General features: G+C 38.1%; 2 protein-coding genes across 2 annotated transcripts; both read left to right on the forward strand.

Annotated features, from left to right (window-relative positions):
- The first annotated feature begins 772 nt into the window (after window positions 1–772).
- Window positions 773–3,732, forward strand: LOC147545723 (delta(12)-fatty-acid desaturase FAD2-like). Its single transcript, XM_086673326.1, has 2 exons — window positions 773–885; window positions 2,342–3,732. Exon 2 carries the CDS (start codon window positions 2,378–2,380, stop codon window positions 3,530–3,532), a length of 1,155 nt encoding a protein of 384 aa, XP_086529452.1. The 5' UTR covers window positions 773–885; window positions 2,342–2,377; the 3' UTR covers window positions 3,533–3,732.
- Window positions 3,733–11,958: 8,226 nt separating this feature from the next.
- Window positions 11,959–12,717, forward strand: LOC147545724 (uncharacterized). The gene has a single exon (XM_086635860.1). The coding sequence runs from the start codon at window positions 11,959–11,961 to the stop codon at window positions 12,715–12,717; it is 759 nt and encodes a 252-aa protein (XP_086491986.1).
- Window positions 12,718–16,740: the final 4,023 nt, after the last annotated feature.

The following is a 16,740-nucleotide window of genomic DNA, read 5'->3' on the forward strand; positions in this document are numbered from 1 at the left end:
TGTTTTAAATGCGGAAAAATAGGGCATTATGCTAATAAATGTTCTACCGAAAGAAAACTGAATGAATTAAAAATTGATGACAATCTAAAAGCTGAATTAAGCAAAGTTTTCCTGACCTCTAATACTGAAGAAGAATTTTCATCTTCTAGTGACTCTGAGGATGTCAATGAAATTGACTTTCTATCTTCTAGCCAATCAGAAGATATATCTGAAAAGGAACCTTGTTCAGGACAATCTGAAAGGCTTGAAACGGGTGAACCCATACTGGCCCGACCCGTTTATTTATATGAACCATGACCCGGATTTAATATTTTCCGGGTAAAAGAACGGGTATATGGTAGTTAGGCACGCAAGTCGAGGTATGACATGTGGATGAACTAACCGACCACTTGGTTAGACACTCTCCCAAACACACCAACCTTTTTAGCCTTCTGTCAGTTGCTTTCTTTTTCAAACTTTATTATTTATTTTATTATTATTTTAGATTTAAAATACAAAAAATACCTCAAAAAGGTACGTAATATTCTTAGATATTTTCCTTCATACTGATTCAATCTCGACCGTAGAAATAAATTAACGGTTGAGATAGAGTTATATATCGAATCTTTACCTGATGATTGTCAGAGTAAACGAATAGAAACGAAACACGTGTAATAAATTACTTGTCTCGACGATCGTACGACATATTTGATGGTCCGTGGGGTCACAAGGCAACTTGGCAGAGTGAAAAAAAAGGTTAAATACTGGGGGGGTTCGTGGAGAAGGACAGAATAACCGGAGAGAGCGTCATCATCTTCAGAGGAGAGGAAAAGTTTTTAGAGAGAGAAAGAGAGAGGATTTCTAGAGAGAGAAAGACAATCAGAGGAGCTACGAGCTTCTCTTAAGGTATCGATCTTCTTCCTTCCTTGTTTTCTCATTTTATTATGATTTTTATTTCTTAGTTTCGTTTGATTTCTGATCATGCATTTTGAGTTTGATTTGATTCGATTGGTTTTCAAAGGAGTTCCATAATTATTCATTGTTAAATTGAATTTATGGCGGTTTATATGAAGGATCTAGGGATTTTAATCACCTCATTATGAAGAAAAAATTCTGATCATAGATCAAATTGTTCATTTTTCGACCAATTTTGTTCATTTTTTGCTCAAATTGGATCCGAGAACCTAAAATTTCTAGGCATCTCTTTTGTCCTAAGATTGCTTCGTTTTTCTAATGCATTGTTCTTCCTTAGCTTAGATCTGGTTCTTCTCTTGAAAATTCCTTATTTTAGTTTCTGCATTTCTTTGTTTTTTGAAATTAAAGTGTTTCAGAATATTTTGTCATCATGTGTTTGGATCTGTTTTCCTCTATAGATGTCTTTTATTTATACATTGTCTCTTTCTTTATATTTATGCATTTCTTTTTTTAAAAAAAAATAATAAGTACTTTTTTGGAATCTCAATTTAATCTTTTACCACCAACTTGACCTTTAGATCTTAGCACTGTTAATCTAGCTATGGTTTTCTGTTTTTGTAATTTTAGCCGTTACTTTCATTATATATAAGTTGGGTTTCTTGTCATTTGCATACCTGATTCAGTTTGTTTCTAATGAAGGGCATGCATTTAAGTCTTTCTGTCATAAATTTGGCCTTTTCATATAAAGTTACAAAATTTGGCCAGCAATGGGGGACCCTTTGCATGTATAGTTGGATCTTGGGCTTTCTTTACATGTATAGTTGTGGTTGGATCTTGGGCTTTCTTTACATGTATAGTTGTGGTTGGGGTATTGGGCTTTTTCCTTACATGATATAGTTGTGGTTGGATCTTGGGCTTTCTTTACATGATATAGTTGTGGTTGGATCTTGGGCTTTCTTTACATGATATAGTTGTGGTTGGATCTATGGCCTTCCTTGCCATCAAGCTAGCTCAAGAGATGAGGCTTCCCCTCACACTTAGGCAATCTTCCCCTCTTTTAATGTGACTTGTAAGACTTTGTTCATCCTGAGCTCTGATACTATTTTTGAATGTTATGAGCATATCTCACCCCAAAAACTCTCTAAAGAGAGGTGAGACTTTATCTCACACATTTAAAGTGACTACCACCCTCAACCCATGTGGGACTAACACCAACACTAGTTGGAGGTAAGATCATCTTATCTCATTACGTAAAGATAACAGACGATTTTCTCAAAACTTGTTAAATCATTTACTATTTTAGATTCCTGATTTGTCCTAAAACTTAGAGTGTATTCTTCCTTGTCCATGTATCACCCATTATGAAATTATTAACGCATGTTGGTTAGGTTTACTTGAGTTTTTATTTGCACGCGATTCTATTTGATTGGTTTTCATTATTGGACAGGTCGATCGATCTCTCTGACTCTCTTGAAACGAAAAGATGGGCGCAGGTGGGAATATGTCCGTTCCTGAAGCAAAGAAGAATGAGAAGAACATACTTGCTCGAGCCCCTCACTCTAAACCTCCATTCTCTCTAAGCCAAATCAGGAAAGCAATTCCTCCTCATTGTTTCAATCGCTCCGTCCTCCGCTCATTCTCCTATGTTTTCTATGACCTTACCCTCCTTTCCATCTTTTATTTTGTTGCTACAACTTATATCCCTCTCTTACCCACTCCTTTATCTGCCTTGGGTTGGATTGTCTACTGGGTTTGCGCTGGTTGTGTTGGTACTGGTGTTTGGGTCATTGCCCATGAATGTGGTCACCATGCTTTCAGCGACCACCAATGGCTCGACGACACTGTTGGCCTTGTACTCCATTCCCTCCTCCTCGTCCCATACTTCTCTTGGAAGTACAGTCATCGTCGCCACCACTCCAACACTGGTTCACTCGACCGTGATGAAGTATTCGTACCTAAACACAAATCTAAAATGTCATGGTTCTCTAAATACCTCAACAATCCACCAGGCAGAGTTCTCCAACTTGGCGTCACTCTAACTCTTGGTTGGCCTTTATACTTAGCTTTCAACGTTTCAGGTCGTCACTATGAGCGATTCGCCTGCCATTTCGATCCCCATGGCCCAATTTACGGCGACCGTGAACGTCTCCAAATCTACTTATCAGACATCGGTTTCTTAGCAGTGCTTTTCGGGTTATTCAAACTAGCCACCATTAAGGGACTCGCTTGGGTAATCTGTATCTATGGAGTTCCATTGTTGATCGTGAATGGGTTTCTTGTTTTAATCACATTCTTGCAGCACACTCACCCTTCCCTCCCTCACTATGACTCGTCGGAATGGGATTGGTTGAGAGGAGCATTGGCAACGATGGACAGAGATTACGGAGTACTGAACACAGTGTTCCATAATATAACAGACACACATGTTGCACACCATTTGTTCTCGACGATGCCACATTATCATGCAATGGAGGCAACGAAGGCAATCAAACCGGTACTTGGGGATTACTATCAGTTTGACGGGACATCGTTTTATCAGGCAATGTGGAGAGAGGCAAAAGAGTGTGTGTATGTGGAAGCAGATGAAGATAGTTCTAAGAACAGTAAAGGTGTTTTCTGGTATAACAACAAGCTTTGAGTTCAATAGAGTGGGATCATATCATCATCTGAGAAAATAGTTAAGTGGAGAGAGAGAGAGGTTGTTATGAAGCTAAAATAAGTTTTGTATGGAAGAAGGGAAGGTCTTAGAGAGTTAATAGGGTGGTGTGTTTTATAATGTTTTGTAGTAAGAAGTTTGTGTTGGCAAATGAAAAGAGGATCTCATCCACTTTTCTTTTATGAGTTTCTTGTGGTTTGCTATTACTAATTGCTTGAATTACCTTTGCTAGAATCTCCTTCCAGTATTATATTAACAAAATTAAGTCGAGTGAATCTCAGACAACTCATTGGACCTTTCGCCGACGAGATTGCAAAGGCTACTAGAATATCTAAATGTTCACAAGAATTGGATGAATTGTATAGGCCTTTCTTGTTGAAGGAATGTTACTTTGTATTTCCTTTTGATCTATGAAGCAGTTCATTTTAAAAAAGAAATTTTTTTTTTTTTTGTTAAGAATTTTAAAAAAGAAATTAGTAGGTCCACTTTTCTTAGCTGGGCTAACTAGAAAAGTCATGGTTAGAAACACAGCAAAGAAAACAAAACAGCCACATTTGTATGCAGACTCCATAGTTTTCTCAAATCTCGGCAGGCCGTCCCCAAATTTCACCGGCCGACTGCCACCGCCTTCATCTGCAAATGTTTGTAAATCTTTCTTTCTCCCGGCATAGTTCTCTCTCTCTCTCTCTCTCTCTCTCTCTCTCTCTCTCTCTCTCGGGGTAACTCTCCCCCTCATCCTCCCTTATAACAGGAACCCTGGATCTAATCTCTGAACATCTTATTTTCTCGTAACTTTCGAACTATTCTTCCATCCCCACGAGCATACACCCTATTTGCCCACAAACAGTTAACGTCGTCGAACAGAAGGAACAATGAAAGCTCATGTAACCCCCTCTGGTAGCTTTGTAAGTGGGGGTTGGTATAACCACCATTAGGATTGTAATTTGTAAACATAGTTAAAGATGGGTGGTGTCTGCCCATGGTAAAGCCCTTTGGGCTCCTAAAATTTCCCTGTTATATAACTTCAATTGACTAAGGTTATACCACTAGGCGTCACAAAGCCAAAATCTGTCATTATAAATGTTAGTTCCATCTTGGGCTCTGTATCCAGACTTACTGTATATGAGGTCCAGGCCTAGTAGGTCAATGTCTTACAGGCAATATCAGACTACAATGCCTGTGCCCAACCAAAAAATTCTAACAGATACAAGGAGAAGAAGGTTGGGTTTACTGGCTCAAAATATAATTTAAGTTAAATAGTGTAGTTTTATACACCCCCCCCCCCCATTATTACCAAGTGCCACCATTTTCCTAGGGCACCCTATAAGTTCTGGCTAAGGATGGCGCCTAGAGAATTTTGTTCTCTATGGAACAACTGCGTTGTGCCAGTGGTTGTGTGTTTAAGGGCTGCCTGAGAAAGAAATGTTTTTTCTTTTGAATTGTTAGCGTGCCTCGTACCCTTGATCCAGGGTTGTGGCTGAGAATCCGGAGGCCCTATGCGAAATTTGATTATGGGTCTTTTGTGTAATAAAAGTTATAAATAAAATTAGAACAAAAGTGCAAGATAATCTCTATTTTAAAAGTTCATTTTTATTAAAAATCTAATCTAAGAATCCAAAGTCACCCGTGAACACAATGATTCATTTATTCTATCTCAGAACTTAGATTATAAGTTTATAACTACAAATAACATAATGAAATTTTAAACTATAACAAATGTCTAGATCTTAATATTATAATATTGAATATTTAGTTTGTCATTTATCAAACATGACCTAGGACAAAATAAATTTTTTTAACGAGCATGGCAAGCTTAAAATGATAAAAAGAAAAGAATATTCTTTGTACAACATATAGTTTAGATATCTATTTCTTAAGGCCACCGCTTTGGGGAAAGCTAAAAAGTTTCCGGGGAAGACGGTGGAAAACAAAAAAAACTCGATCCAAACGCACCTTATCTCTCTTCTCCGGCCAACTCTCCCTCTCCGGCGACCGGATCTCAGTCTCTCCTCTCTCACTCTCTCCTCTCTTCTTTGTATTTCTCTCTTTCTCTCTAAGTTCAGGCGAAGGGAATGGTCCCTTCGCCGGAACCCTTCGTCTGGTTCTACCAGACGAGGGTTCCGGCGAAGGGGAGAATCTGAAAAAAAAAACGAAAAAAAAAGAACGAGGAAAGAGAGAGAAGATGGAAGAAAGAGAAGATAGAGGGATGAAGAAAGAGAGAGAGAGAGAGAGAGAGAGAGAGAAAAAAGATATAGGGATGAAGAGAGAGAGATGGATGACCGGAGTTGATGTTGGTGAGAAAGAAGATGGTGGAAGAAGAAATGGGTAGTGTTTGGAGGAAACAAAAAAAAAGTTTGTTTCCACCCAAAACTTATTGTCCCGGAAATTTTGCTTATTTCCCCAAAACACTTCAAAAAATGAGATACACACACCCAAAATAACAAAATGGTTATAAAAGTGTAATCCAATAGAAATAAAGATTGATTTAACAAGTGTACTCTCAAGTCTCAACCTCATGAAGGAGACAAAACCAAGAGAAATTCTAAAAAGCGCCCCTTATAGCTATTTAGGCGCCCCAGTTACACATAGAAATTTTGTAGATACCACACGTCCCATACCAAAAACCTTATGCATGGGGTTCAATCCTGAGCCAAAACATGAAAAACAGGAGGCTTCAGATTTGAAGATGGTGAATGAGCTTATTGATGAGGATTACAGGTGGGAGAAGGAGTTGATTGAAACTACATTTAATGAACTTTCAGTTCGGGCCATTGTGCAGATTCCATTGAATGGATTAAATATTGAAGATAAATTGTTATGGACATACGGAAAATGGGTCCTCCGTATCAAAATCACTTTACAATTCCATTGAGAAGGACTTGCCCTCATCATCACAGACTTCCGTCTTGCCTAATGGTGTAACTTGGCATAGATTTTGGAAGAAATTGAAGGTGGCTCCACGGATAAAATTCTTCCTTTGGCAATTTTTACATAACGCTCTGCCCACGAAACTAAGGCCCTTCGATTTAATGATGAAGCCTTAAAGGTATGCTCTTCCTGTAATGAAGAAGTAGAAGATATTGAGCACCTCCTTAGAAATTATAAATTTGCTAAGGAGGTTAGGGCTTCTTCTCAATTATCACTTAACATGGAAGGACTGATGGGTCGCATTAACATAGTTAGTGGGTAGTTCACAGAAGAGGACACCGACTGCTCGCTTAAGACAAGGATATTTACTTCATGGTCTTTGTGGAAAGCCAGGAATTAGATGGTATTTGAAGGGATCAATCCATGTAAATCAATGGTCGTCTAGGAAGCTATAAACATGATGAATGACTTCCCAATGAATGAGACTGAACAGGATGATGTGGTTGACAGAGAAACAAATGAGAGAGATGAAGTATGGACTCCTCCCACGGTTGAAGTGACGAAATTCAATTTTGATGTCGCATTTAAAGATGGTAAAGCGACAATGGTAGCAGTTGGAAGAATCGTGAGGGGTCATTCACAACAACCAATCTATAGTGGTGATGGCGATAAATGCATTAGAGGCGGAGACAATGGCAGCAAGGTTAGCCTTACATCTAGTTAATCAAAGGAGTTGCCGAAAGTGTATTATTGAAGGTAATGCAAAGGTTGCGGTTGATGCTTGATCGAATAAAAGTGTAACCCCTCCTTAGAAGATAAAAAACATTGTGGCAGATATCAAAAGCGCGAGTACTTCCTTCGACACTTTGCAGGTTTCCTCCCAGGAAGGCGAACCAAGTAGCTCATATACTAGCAAAATTTGCTTCCGATTTAAATTTAAATGAGACTCGGAAATTACCCAATATCCCTAATTACATTGTAAGTCAGTTGGCGTCAGACAAAGCTAACATTATGTTGTATTCTAATTCTTAATAAATATTAGGCAAATGCGTACCTTCATAACAAAAAGGTGTTAGATGTTTTGTGTTACAAAGAACTAGATATCTTTTATTATAACAAGTCCATACCACTATAGGAAATGGGCCCTTTGTAGTGGGGACCAGTGCAGGTGTCCAACCCGCACTGGATCAAAACAGGCCTGCCTTGGCCTCTGAAGCAAAAGACTAGACTTCTTGCCACTCCAACCAATGGTTGTCGGTCTGAAAAAGAAATGTTGGTTATGAATTCACATTCAAGAGAAAAGGGAAATAAAACTCAATGAAAACTAATATTATACGAGAAAAAAAAAACATCATTATATTTTTCACCAAGGAAATCAATTATATTCTTATAAATTTTATTCCAATTGGATTAAGTGAAAACAAATAATAATAATTCTTCAATTGTTTTTATAAGCATAATTGGATGAAGAGAAATAAATATATTATAAACTAAATTGGTAAAACAACTAAAATGCGAAAGTACTTTGTGGAACTACAGTGCAATTACCATTAATTTAATTTGATTAAGATATTTTAATCTCAATTGAATTAAATATTTCCAACTACAAAATAAAATAAAGAAAACATAAATTCAATGACAATGACGACACTCCACATCTATTATATTGCTTTAGGTAGAAAGTTTACCGATCAAATAGTGAAAGGACAAACCAATATAGTAATCGTACAGTCGTTTCACACCCATAACTTGTAAAACACATTTTGTCGTTATCGAATGTGTTATTGGGTTCTTTTTGAAGTTGGATTAAGAGTACATTATTATTGGTAAGCTTTCGAGATATGTAAGAATTTCCACACAATAAATAAATCGTTTTATGCGCCTACTTGTTTGGGTTCAATCACAAGGGTCAATGTCATTGCATGACATCACTACATTCTTAGTATTATCTTCGTATTTATTTTTCATTACTCACTACAAGATGATATTTCTTTTCTTAATATTTAGTTGATAGACATGGAATCCTAATAAAAATGGAAGATTGAAGGTCAAAGTCTTTGGATCATATCTTAGAACTCATGAGTTGGTTATAGATGGTTGTGGTTCTCCATCATCAAACCTCACCAACCACAAGACATACTAATTTTTCTATTTGGATAATATGATGGTGTATTTAGATTAAGAATGTATGTATGTTATAAAAAAAAGTACTTTGTTAGATTCTCACTTGTGTGGTGGTTTCTTAGATCCGCTGAGAAACTCTTTTAGTTTCACGACAAATCTGATTTATTCTGTTTAATTCTTAGTACCCATCGATTCCTTCACATAAATTCTCTGAATTTCCCGTTATGTTGAAATATTGTAGAACCCTACCTTTGTATAATTGTATTGTTTCCCTCCAATGGAACTTCAAAATTTAAGTTTCCTATCCATCTTTTATGAATTGATATTTTGTTATTATATTATCCTTACTAGAATAGTATATAATTTTATATGGGATTTTTGAGTCAACAGTCCAAAATCTGGGGGGTAAACCGAAAAAAAATCCACTCTTGCCCAAAAATTAGTTGCAGGTCCAAATGTCAGTTTTTTTTTTATTCCCCTCTTGCCCTTGAACGGGACATGCTGACGTTTTCCTGAAAAAAAAAAATGTCTGGTAAATAAAATAATTTACCAGTACACGAAAAATTCAAAGTTTCAAAATTTTTTGAAAATTTGAAATTTTCAAACGAAATTTCAAATTCCCGCCCAGCAAACCATCTCTTCCCGGTAAATAAAATAATTTCCTGTACACAAAAAATTCCAATTTTCAAATTTTTTTGAAATTTTCAAATTTTTTTTGAAATTTTCAAACGAAATCTTTTTTTCGAAATTTTCAAACGAAATTTCAAATTCCCGGCCAAAATTTAAAATTTTTTTGAAAATTTTAAATTCCCAGGCAAATTTTGAAATTTTTTTGAAAATTTTAAATTCCCGCCCAGCAAAAGTGTCTAGTACAGAAAAAAATTTCCAGTAAATAAAATAATTTCCCGGTCACAATTTTTTTTTTTCTAAGTTTTGAAATTTTCAAACGAAAATTCAAATTCCCGCCCAAATTTTCAAATTTTTTTACGAAATTTCAAATTCCCGCCCAGCAAAAATGTCTAGTACAGAAAAAAATTTCCAGTAAATAAAATAATTTACCAAAAAAAATTGCGTTTCCCGGGAATTTTTCGGTGGTTGTTCCGTAATTTTCTGAACAGTACACATTCTGATGGACGGGTTGTCAGTTTATTTTTCAGAAAAAAAATCGTTTCCCGAGAATTTTCGATGGCAATTTTGTAATTTTCGATGGCATGAACGGTAAATACTTTATTTTCTAAGGGCCCTTTACGTAATTTTGACCCCCCAAACTGACACATTGGACCTCATTTACATTTTTAAGCAACTTTGGGTGGGATTTTCATTTTGGCCCCCTTTTTGGACCAATGGCCAACCCCTCTTTTATATGTGGTGTTGTATAATAATGACATACAAGTTGCTTGTACTTAAATCAGTGAATGACTTTGTTGAGAAAACTTTAGAGGGAGCCAATCACTCTAAGATTCCATCAAATATAGCTGTCTTAATTTTCTTTTTCTTTCTATTATTTATATTGAATTCTAAATATAAACAAAATACTTAAACCGAAAATAAAGACGTGAAATGGGTATATTCTTATTGAATATTGCTCGAAAAAGGCCTTTTTTTTTTTCTTCAAATTATTGTCAAATCAAATACATGTTGGTATGTATTTATGTAATATGAAGTTAATCAATTATATAGAAAAAACACCATCAAACATAAATGGATTAGGCAAAGTCGCATAACCAGCTCAAATACAACTTGCTCATAAACTCACTTTTTATACAGCGTGAGAAAATTGTGACATCATGGTTTTTCGTATGTCACTTCTTCCCCGTGCACCCGCGTGCTTCAAAAAATTTAGTGAGTTGAAACTACTCAGTCAACCAGCATATCTCATTTCTACCAAGTTTCTTGTCCGTAATGTATAAGTTAATTAGATATAACCGGTGCCTGGAGAACAGAGTAGTCATGTTGAATACGCTAGATAGTTGGTAAATATATAATACAATTGAGTATATAATAAAGGTATCATATACTTTGTTGGCTTATTATACAAAAAATTTCGTTGTAATGTTCAATTTAGATTATTTATGTTGATTTCACAGTGGTACAAGCAAAATCATAAAAAAAATCATGATCGGTGCCTGGGGTATAACAATCGACACAAAGTGGGTGTGATTTTTACTTATATGCAAGTATGAAAGTAAAAATCAATAGGAAAAAACTTGAAATAAAATACTTAAAGATGAATTTCTCGATGCATAAGTGTCTGCGCATACGTACGATCCCGATATACACACAACAATGAGATATAGTCGATCACTATGAGGTACGTTGTCATGCCTCATATTTTAAACACGACGGTGTTAGCCAAAAAAGATATACCGCGGTGGACACCTAGTTACTCCATATTTGAGAGCACTGTTTTTTTTTTAATGTGGGACTGTTCTTACTCTTCACTTATTCATGAGCCTTTAGGCTGCCCACATAGTCGGCCCACTATTTTGGGTAAAGCTTCACAGCTGATCCCAAAATTCTTATGCATTCCCTGTCTAAACATTTCAAGTCGTATTTTTTCTGTGGATGTCACCAAGATCGAGTGCCGAACACGTACAATATTTATATACTATATATAGAGAGAGAGAGAGGAGAGAGAAGAAGGGAGTATGGAGATCTGATCACGATAGAGTGATGTGTGGATAGTTTGTTGGCTCCCGCAAAGGAGACCGGAAAAAGATGTGTGGTTAAATTAAGCAACGCCGCCGGCACAAATCTCAGCTACCCAACCCGGAGTGGCCTTTTAGATCTTATGGGAGTATTTATTGTTTAGAATATGCAATTAGACTTCTTTTTTGAAGAGAGAGAGAGAGAGAGAGAAAGTATGTCTTTTTGTTTGATTATGTTCAGTTGGTGGGAGAGAGAGAGAGAGAGAGACAAGCACTAATTGGGATGCCATTATCATTGGATTCTGTCATGCAAATCACGTCTCAACCACATTGTCATTTACCATATAAAAATGTACATAGTTTGTAGAGCAATTAAAGGTCCTTCTGCAATGTGCATCATCTAAAATATCAATGATAATCTACATTTTTTAACACAACGAGTAAAGTAAGGAAACAAAAAAAAAACAATGCAGATTCTATTGGAAATAAGATATTCTCTGCACAAGAGATATTCTCTGCACAATTCTCTCTATATCATTCCTTTTTATTTAGTCTCTATGTTTAGCAACCTTCTATATCATTCCTTTTCATTTAGTCTTTATGTTTAGCAACCTTCTATATTTTGCATTCCCAATTCTGTATTTATTTCCTTGGTCTTGGTATGTTTTGTATCAATAAAAAATAAACAGAATAACAAGAACTCTTACCATCGAATTCTTGATGGCATCAGAGCAGTACTAAACCGATCCTGACCAGCACCTCCTCGCAATGGCAGGAGACAAGAATGAAGCTAACCCAAAAACAGAAGTCGGTTTGGATGTGAGTTCGCCTCTATACATCCAACCGTCTGACTACCCAAAACAACTTCATGTCAATGACAACCTCACCGACAGCAACTACGTTGATTGGTCCCAAGAGATGCTCAACTTCCTCTTTGCCAAAAACAAAGTAGGACTCATTAAAGGTACCCTGAAGAAACCCGACAAGACAGCCCCAAACTACATGGCCTGGATGCGAGCAGACGCCATGGTGAAGGGCTGGTTAACCACAGCCATGGAAAAAGATATCAGAAGCAGTGTGAAGTATGCTAATACCAGTGCTGAGATTTGGAATGACCTTCTTGAGAGATTTGGAAAAGAAAGTGCCCCTAGGGCATATGAATTGAAACAAACGCTTACCGGTGTGAAACAAGACGGTTCCTCTGTCTCCTCATACTACACACGACTCCGTAGCCTATGGGATGAAATACAATCTGTGTTACCTATTCCTCGGTGCACCTGCAACGGTTGTACGTGTGAAGTTGGGAAGAAATTAAGTGAACATTTTGAGAAGGAAAAGCTGTATCAGTTTCTGATGGGGTTAGACAGTGAATTTTCTGTCATAAAAACCCAAATCCTTGCCCTAAAACCCACACCGAATCTGGGAAGTGCCTACCACCTTGTTGCCGAGGATGAGCGACAAAGAATCATATCCGCAGAAAATAGAGCGACACCTGAGACCATTGGTCTCAAGGCCTACACACTGTAGACGGTAAAATGTCTACGGGTCGGAAAGTCTGACAGTCAACGGGTTGACGGTCAAAAGTCTTGTCGGGTCGGGTCGGATGCTTCGGGGACCGGCTACGTGTCGAAAAGAACCTGCACACAAAAAGAGAGAAGAGATCGTGAAGCCTCTGGGACACCAGGATGGTGCCGGCCTAAGGGGGCTCCGACGGTCAAGTCAGATACTCGATCAAATATAAATAAGAAAGTCAAAGTGGGCAATAGAAGGGTAACCGTCGTCGGAGTGCTTAGGTGTCGTGGCTCGTGAAGTTGTCGGAACAGATCTCCACGGTAGTGATATACTTACTGTAATTAAGAGAGTGATGGTGATGATATGTTGTCGTTAACTTGCTAGTCGTAAGTGAACTTGCGATAAGGTGCTGGTCGTAAGTGGATCGGAAGGTGAGAATCGTTGGATGGATGATGATGATACGTCTAGCGTCTTATCGCTAGGGGAGTGATGTGGTGAGGAGATAGCCGTATTAGGATGGCGATACGACCAGCTAGTTACTGCGAAAGGGTATTACGACCAGCTAGTTACTGCTGGATGAGAGGAATATGAGACTTGAGAGCTTTCTTCTGCGATAAGGTGGTGGTGGTAATGGTGTCGATACGACTAGCCAATTACTGTTCAATTCGGGACTACCAAGCTCTTATCTCCCAACTTCTAAGACGATGAGTCAGAGACTTTGGAAGAATGGAGAGCTCTTTGAGAGACTTATCGAAGGAAATGGTAGTGAAGATGGATTACTCGAGTATTGCAGTCGAATCTTGGATCCTCTTGTCTGAGTTTTGCTTCTCGTATTTATAGTGGTGGAAAGGGATTGCCTTGATGACAACCAGCTAGTAACCGACGTATTTATTCCGTGTCATTACTCCTGAGAGATACGTTAAGGGCTAGAGGATCTGACCGTCAGATGAATATTCGAATTTCTCGAGGGACGGCTAAGATGTTATCGCGTGTGCGTTAAGCTACTGGCCAGTAACACCCGTCTTTAAGTGGCAGATACGGGATATTTACCACTAGTGCGGTTATGGATTGCACAATAATCCTCTGGCCGTAAGATTGCCTAGTACTGGCAGGTGGCTATCGCGTGACACGTGTCAGATACGCTTAGTGCCAAACGGGTATGGATTCGGTGACCCGAGTAGCGACTTGGGCCATTATCGGGCCTTCTTATTTAGCCTCGCGGATTTTACCCTTACGAAGCGGTTGTTTCCTTTATTCTACAGGCACCTCGTGGAGCGGATTTTTGCCCATACACACACCCAACCGGCGCGACACGAATCGGAAGGATAAGGCTGCCTTTAAGGAACCGAAACATGGAGAAGTTGTTGAGCACTGTGATTTCTGTAATAAAGATGGGCACAACAAGAATGGATGCTTCAAGAAGATTGGGTACCCAGATTGGTGGCCAGGTATTAAAGGGAAACGAGAAGAAGCTAAACCGAAGGCATCATGCGTCGTGACCGATTCCAGCCCCATACCAGGTCTGACAAACAATCAATACCAGATTCTTTTGAACCATTATTCTGATGATGGAGATGGCACTAAAGACAACGCCCCTCACATAGCCAATATGGCTAGGGGTGTGCAAAAATAGACCGAACCAATCAAACCAAACCAATCCAAACCGGTCCAGTCGGTTTTCAAACCAAACCAAACAACGAGTGGTTTGGTATGGTTGTAGATTTCCAAAAACCAACTGGTTTGGTTCGGTAAGTGGATGCACATTTTAGGAACCATTAAAACCAAACCGAACCAGTCAAGTTCAATTAATATATATATAATTATATATTTACATAATTTTTCTAAAATACATCTATCATATCTCTATAATTTCATACAAATACATATCTTTCATCAAGTTGCTATAAATAAGAATAACTACTACCCATACAAAACAACAACACTACTACAATATAATGTTACTAGCTTTTTTTTTTTATGAGAATATAATGTTACTAGCTACTATATAATATTTCAGCAGGGGACCTGCACATGTCTTTCATGTTTCAAATGTTTTTTCGATGCATTATGTTAGTTTGATTGTTTCTCCAGATTTTTCAGGAGTGTTGTCTTGATTTTATACGTCAATGTATGAAGAAAGTAACTCGATTCGCCGATTTTCATGGAAAACAAATTACGTTTTATGGATGGTTTGGTATCCAGTAGTATCCAAACCGCTTATGATGGTTCGGTTAGTAACCGAACCAAACTCTGACCGGTTTGGTAACGGTTTGAAAAATCACTAACCAAACCATGAGTGATTTGGTAACGGATGACACCAAAATACCGGATACCGAACCAATGAACACCCCTAAATATGGCAGGTAAGTTTTATCAGAACGACGAATGGGTAGTGGACTCGGGAGCCACCGAACACATTACCCATAAAATTGAAATACTTGAAAACAAAACAATTAGTAGAAAAGAGCAACCTGTCTATATTCCCAATGGGGATGCCGTACCCGTAAAGGGAAAGGGCGATTGCACCTTACAAGATGGGGATAAAATAAAAGATGTTCTTTATGTTCCTAATTTCAATTGTAATCTTCTTTCGGTTGGACGGTTAACCGACAATCTTCAGTGCTTCGTGACCTTTTTCCCTGGTTTTTGTATCATGCAGAAGCTCAACACGAGGGACTTGATTGGTGCGGGTAAGCGGATAGAGGGTCTATACCAAATGGAGATGGTTGACAATAAAAGACGAGCTATGATGATAACTGGAGACGTTTGGCATAAAAGGTTGGGTCATGCCTCTGCTGAAAAACTCAATGGGATTGATTTTATTGAGCGTATTTCCTTTAATGAATTTTGTGACTCTTGTTTTAAGGCAAAACTTACTAGATGTCCTTTTCCAACTAGTGTTTCAAAGACCAATGAATGTTTTGAATTATTGCATTGCGACATTTGGGGAAGGTATCGCACACCTTCTTTTACAGGAGCACGTTATTTTTTAACTTTGGTTGATGATTATAGTAGAAGTGTTTGGGTGTTCCTTTTAAAACACAAATATCAAGCAAGTGATAGTTTAAAATCTTTCTGTAATATGGTTAAAACACAATTTGGGAAAACGATCAAGCGGATTAGAAGTGACAACGGGGGTGAGTTCACATCCAATGACATGTCTTTCTTTTACAAGGAACAAGGGATATTACTTGAAACAACTTGCCCCCACACCCCTCAACAAAATGGGGTGGTGGAGCGGAAGCACAGACACTTACTCGAAATCGCTCGAGCATTAAGGTTTGAAGCCTGTCTTCCCAAAAGATTCTGGGGTGAGTGCGTGCTGACAGCCGCGTACATTATAAACTGGCTTCCCTCTAGAGTAACCAACAACAAAACCCCCTATGAGCTTCTATACAATCAAAAACCCGACTATGATCTTATGAGAGTTTTTGGTTGTCTCACATACTATTGGAACACCGATACGAAAGGGGACAAGCTCGAATTGAGGGGGAAGCCCGGCGTGCTTCTAGGATATCCACATGGTACGAAGGGATACAAAGTTCTTGACATCAAAACAGGAAAAATTATTGTCTCTAGAGATGTAAAGTTTTATGAAGACAAATTCCCTTTTAGTGAGTTTGAAAAGGAAAAGGATGAGGTAGATGTCTTTGAATGGCCATACAAACCTTACTGTTCAGAAAATCAAAGGGGTCCATATGAAGAAAATAGAAATGAAGAAGACATTGGGCCAAATAAAGACGAAAGCCCACATGATGAACCGGACCCAGTTTTGCAGGTTGAGCCTGCTGTCATTGATCAAAATACTCAGGCCTCCATTGAGCCGAGTGTTGAGGCCCAACATGAAGCCCCACCGCCTGATCAGTCTAGGCCTGAACTGTCTAGGCCCAAAAGGAACCGATCACAGCCAGCTCGTCTCAGTGATTACAATGTCAATCTCCCTCCATCGGTAGACCATACAAACCCCGCATCAACTCAAGAATCCTCAACGGTACACCCCTTGTCCAACTTTGTTTCTTATTCAAAATTTTCTAATAC

Source organism: Eschscholzia californica, unplaced genomic scaffold (assembly GCF_041429995.1).
Source record: "Eschscholzia californica isolate CP2 unplaced genomic scaffold, dmEscCali1.0.p SCAF_4, whole genome shotgun sequence".
In the NCBI taxonomy this organism is placed as follows: Eukaryota; Viridiplantae; Streptophyta; class Magnoliopsida; order Ranunculales; family Papaveraceae; genus Eschscholzia; species Eschscholzia californica.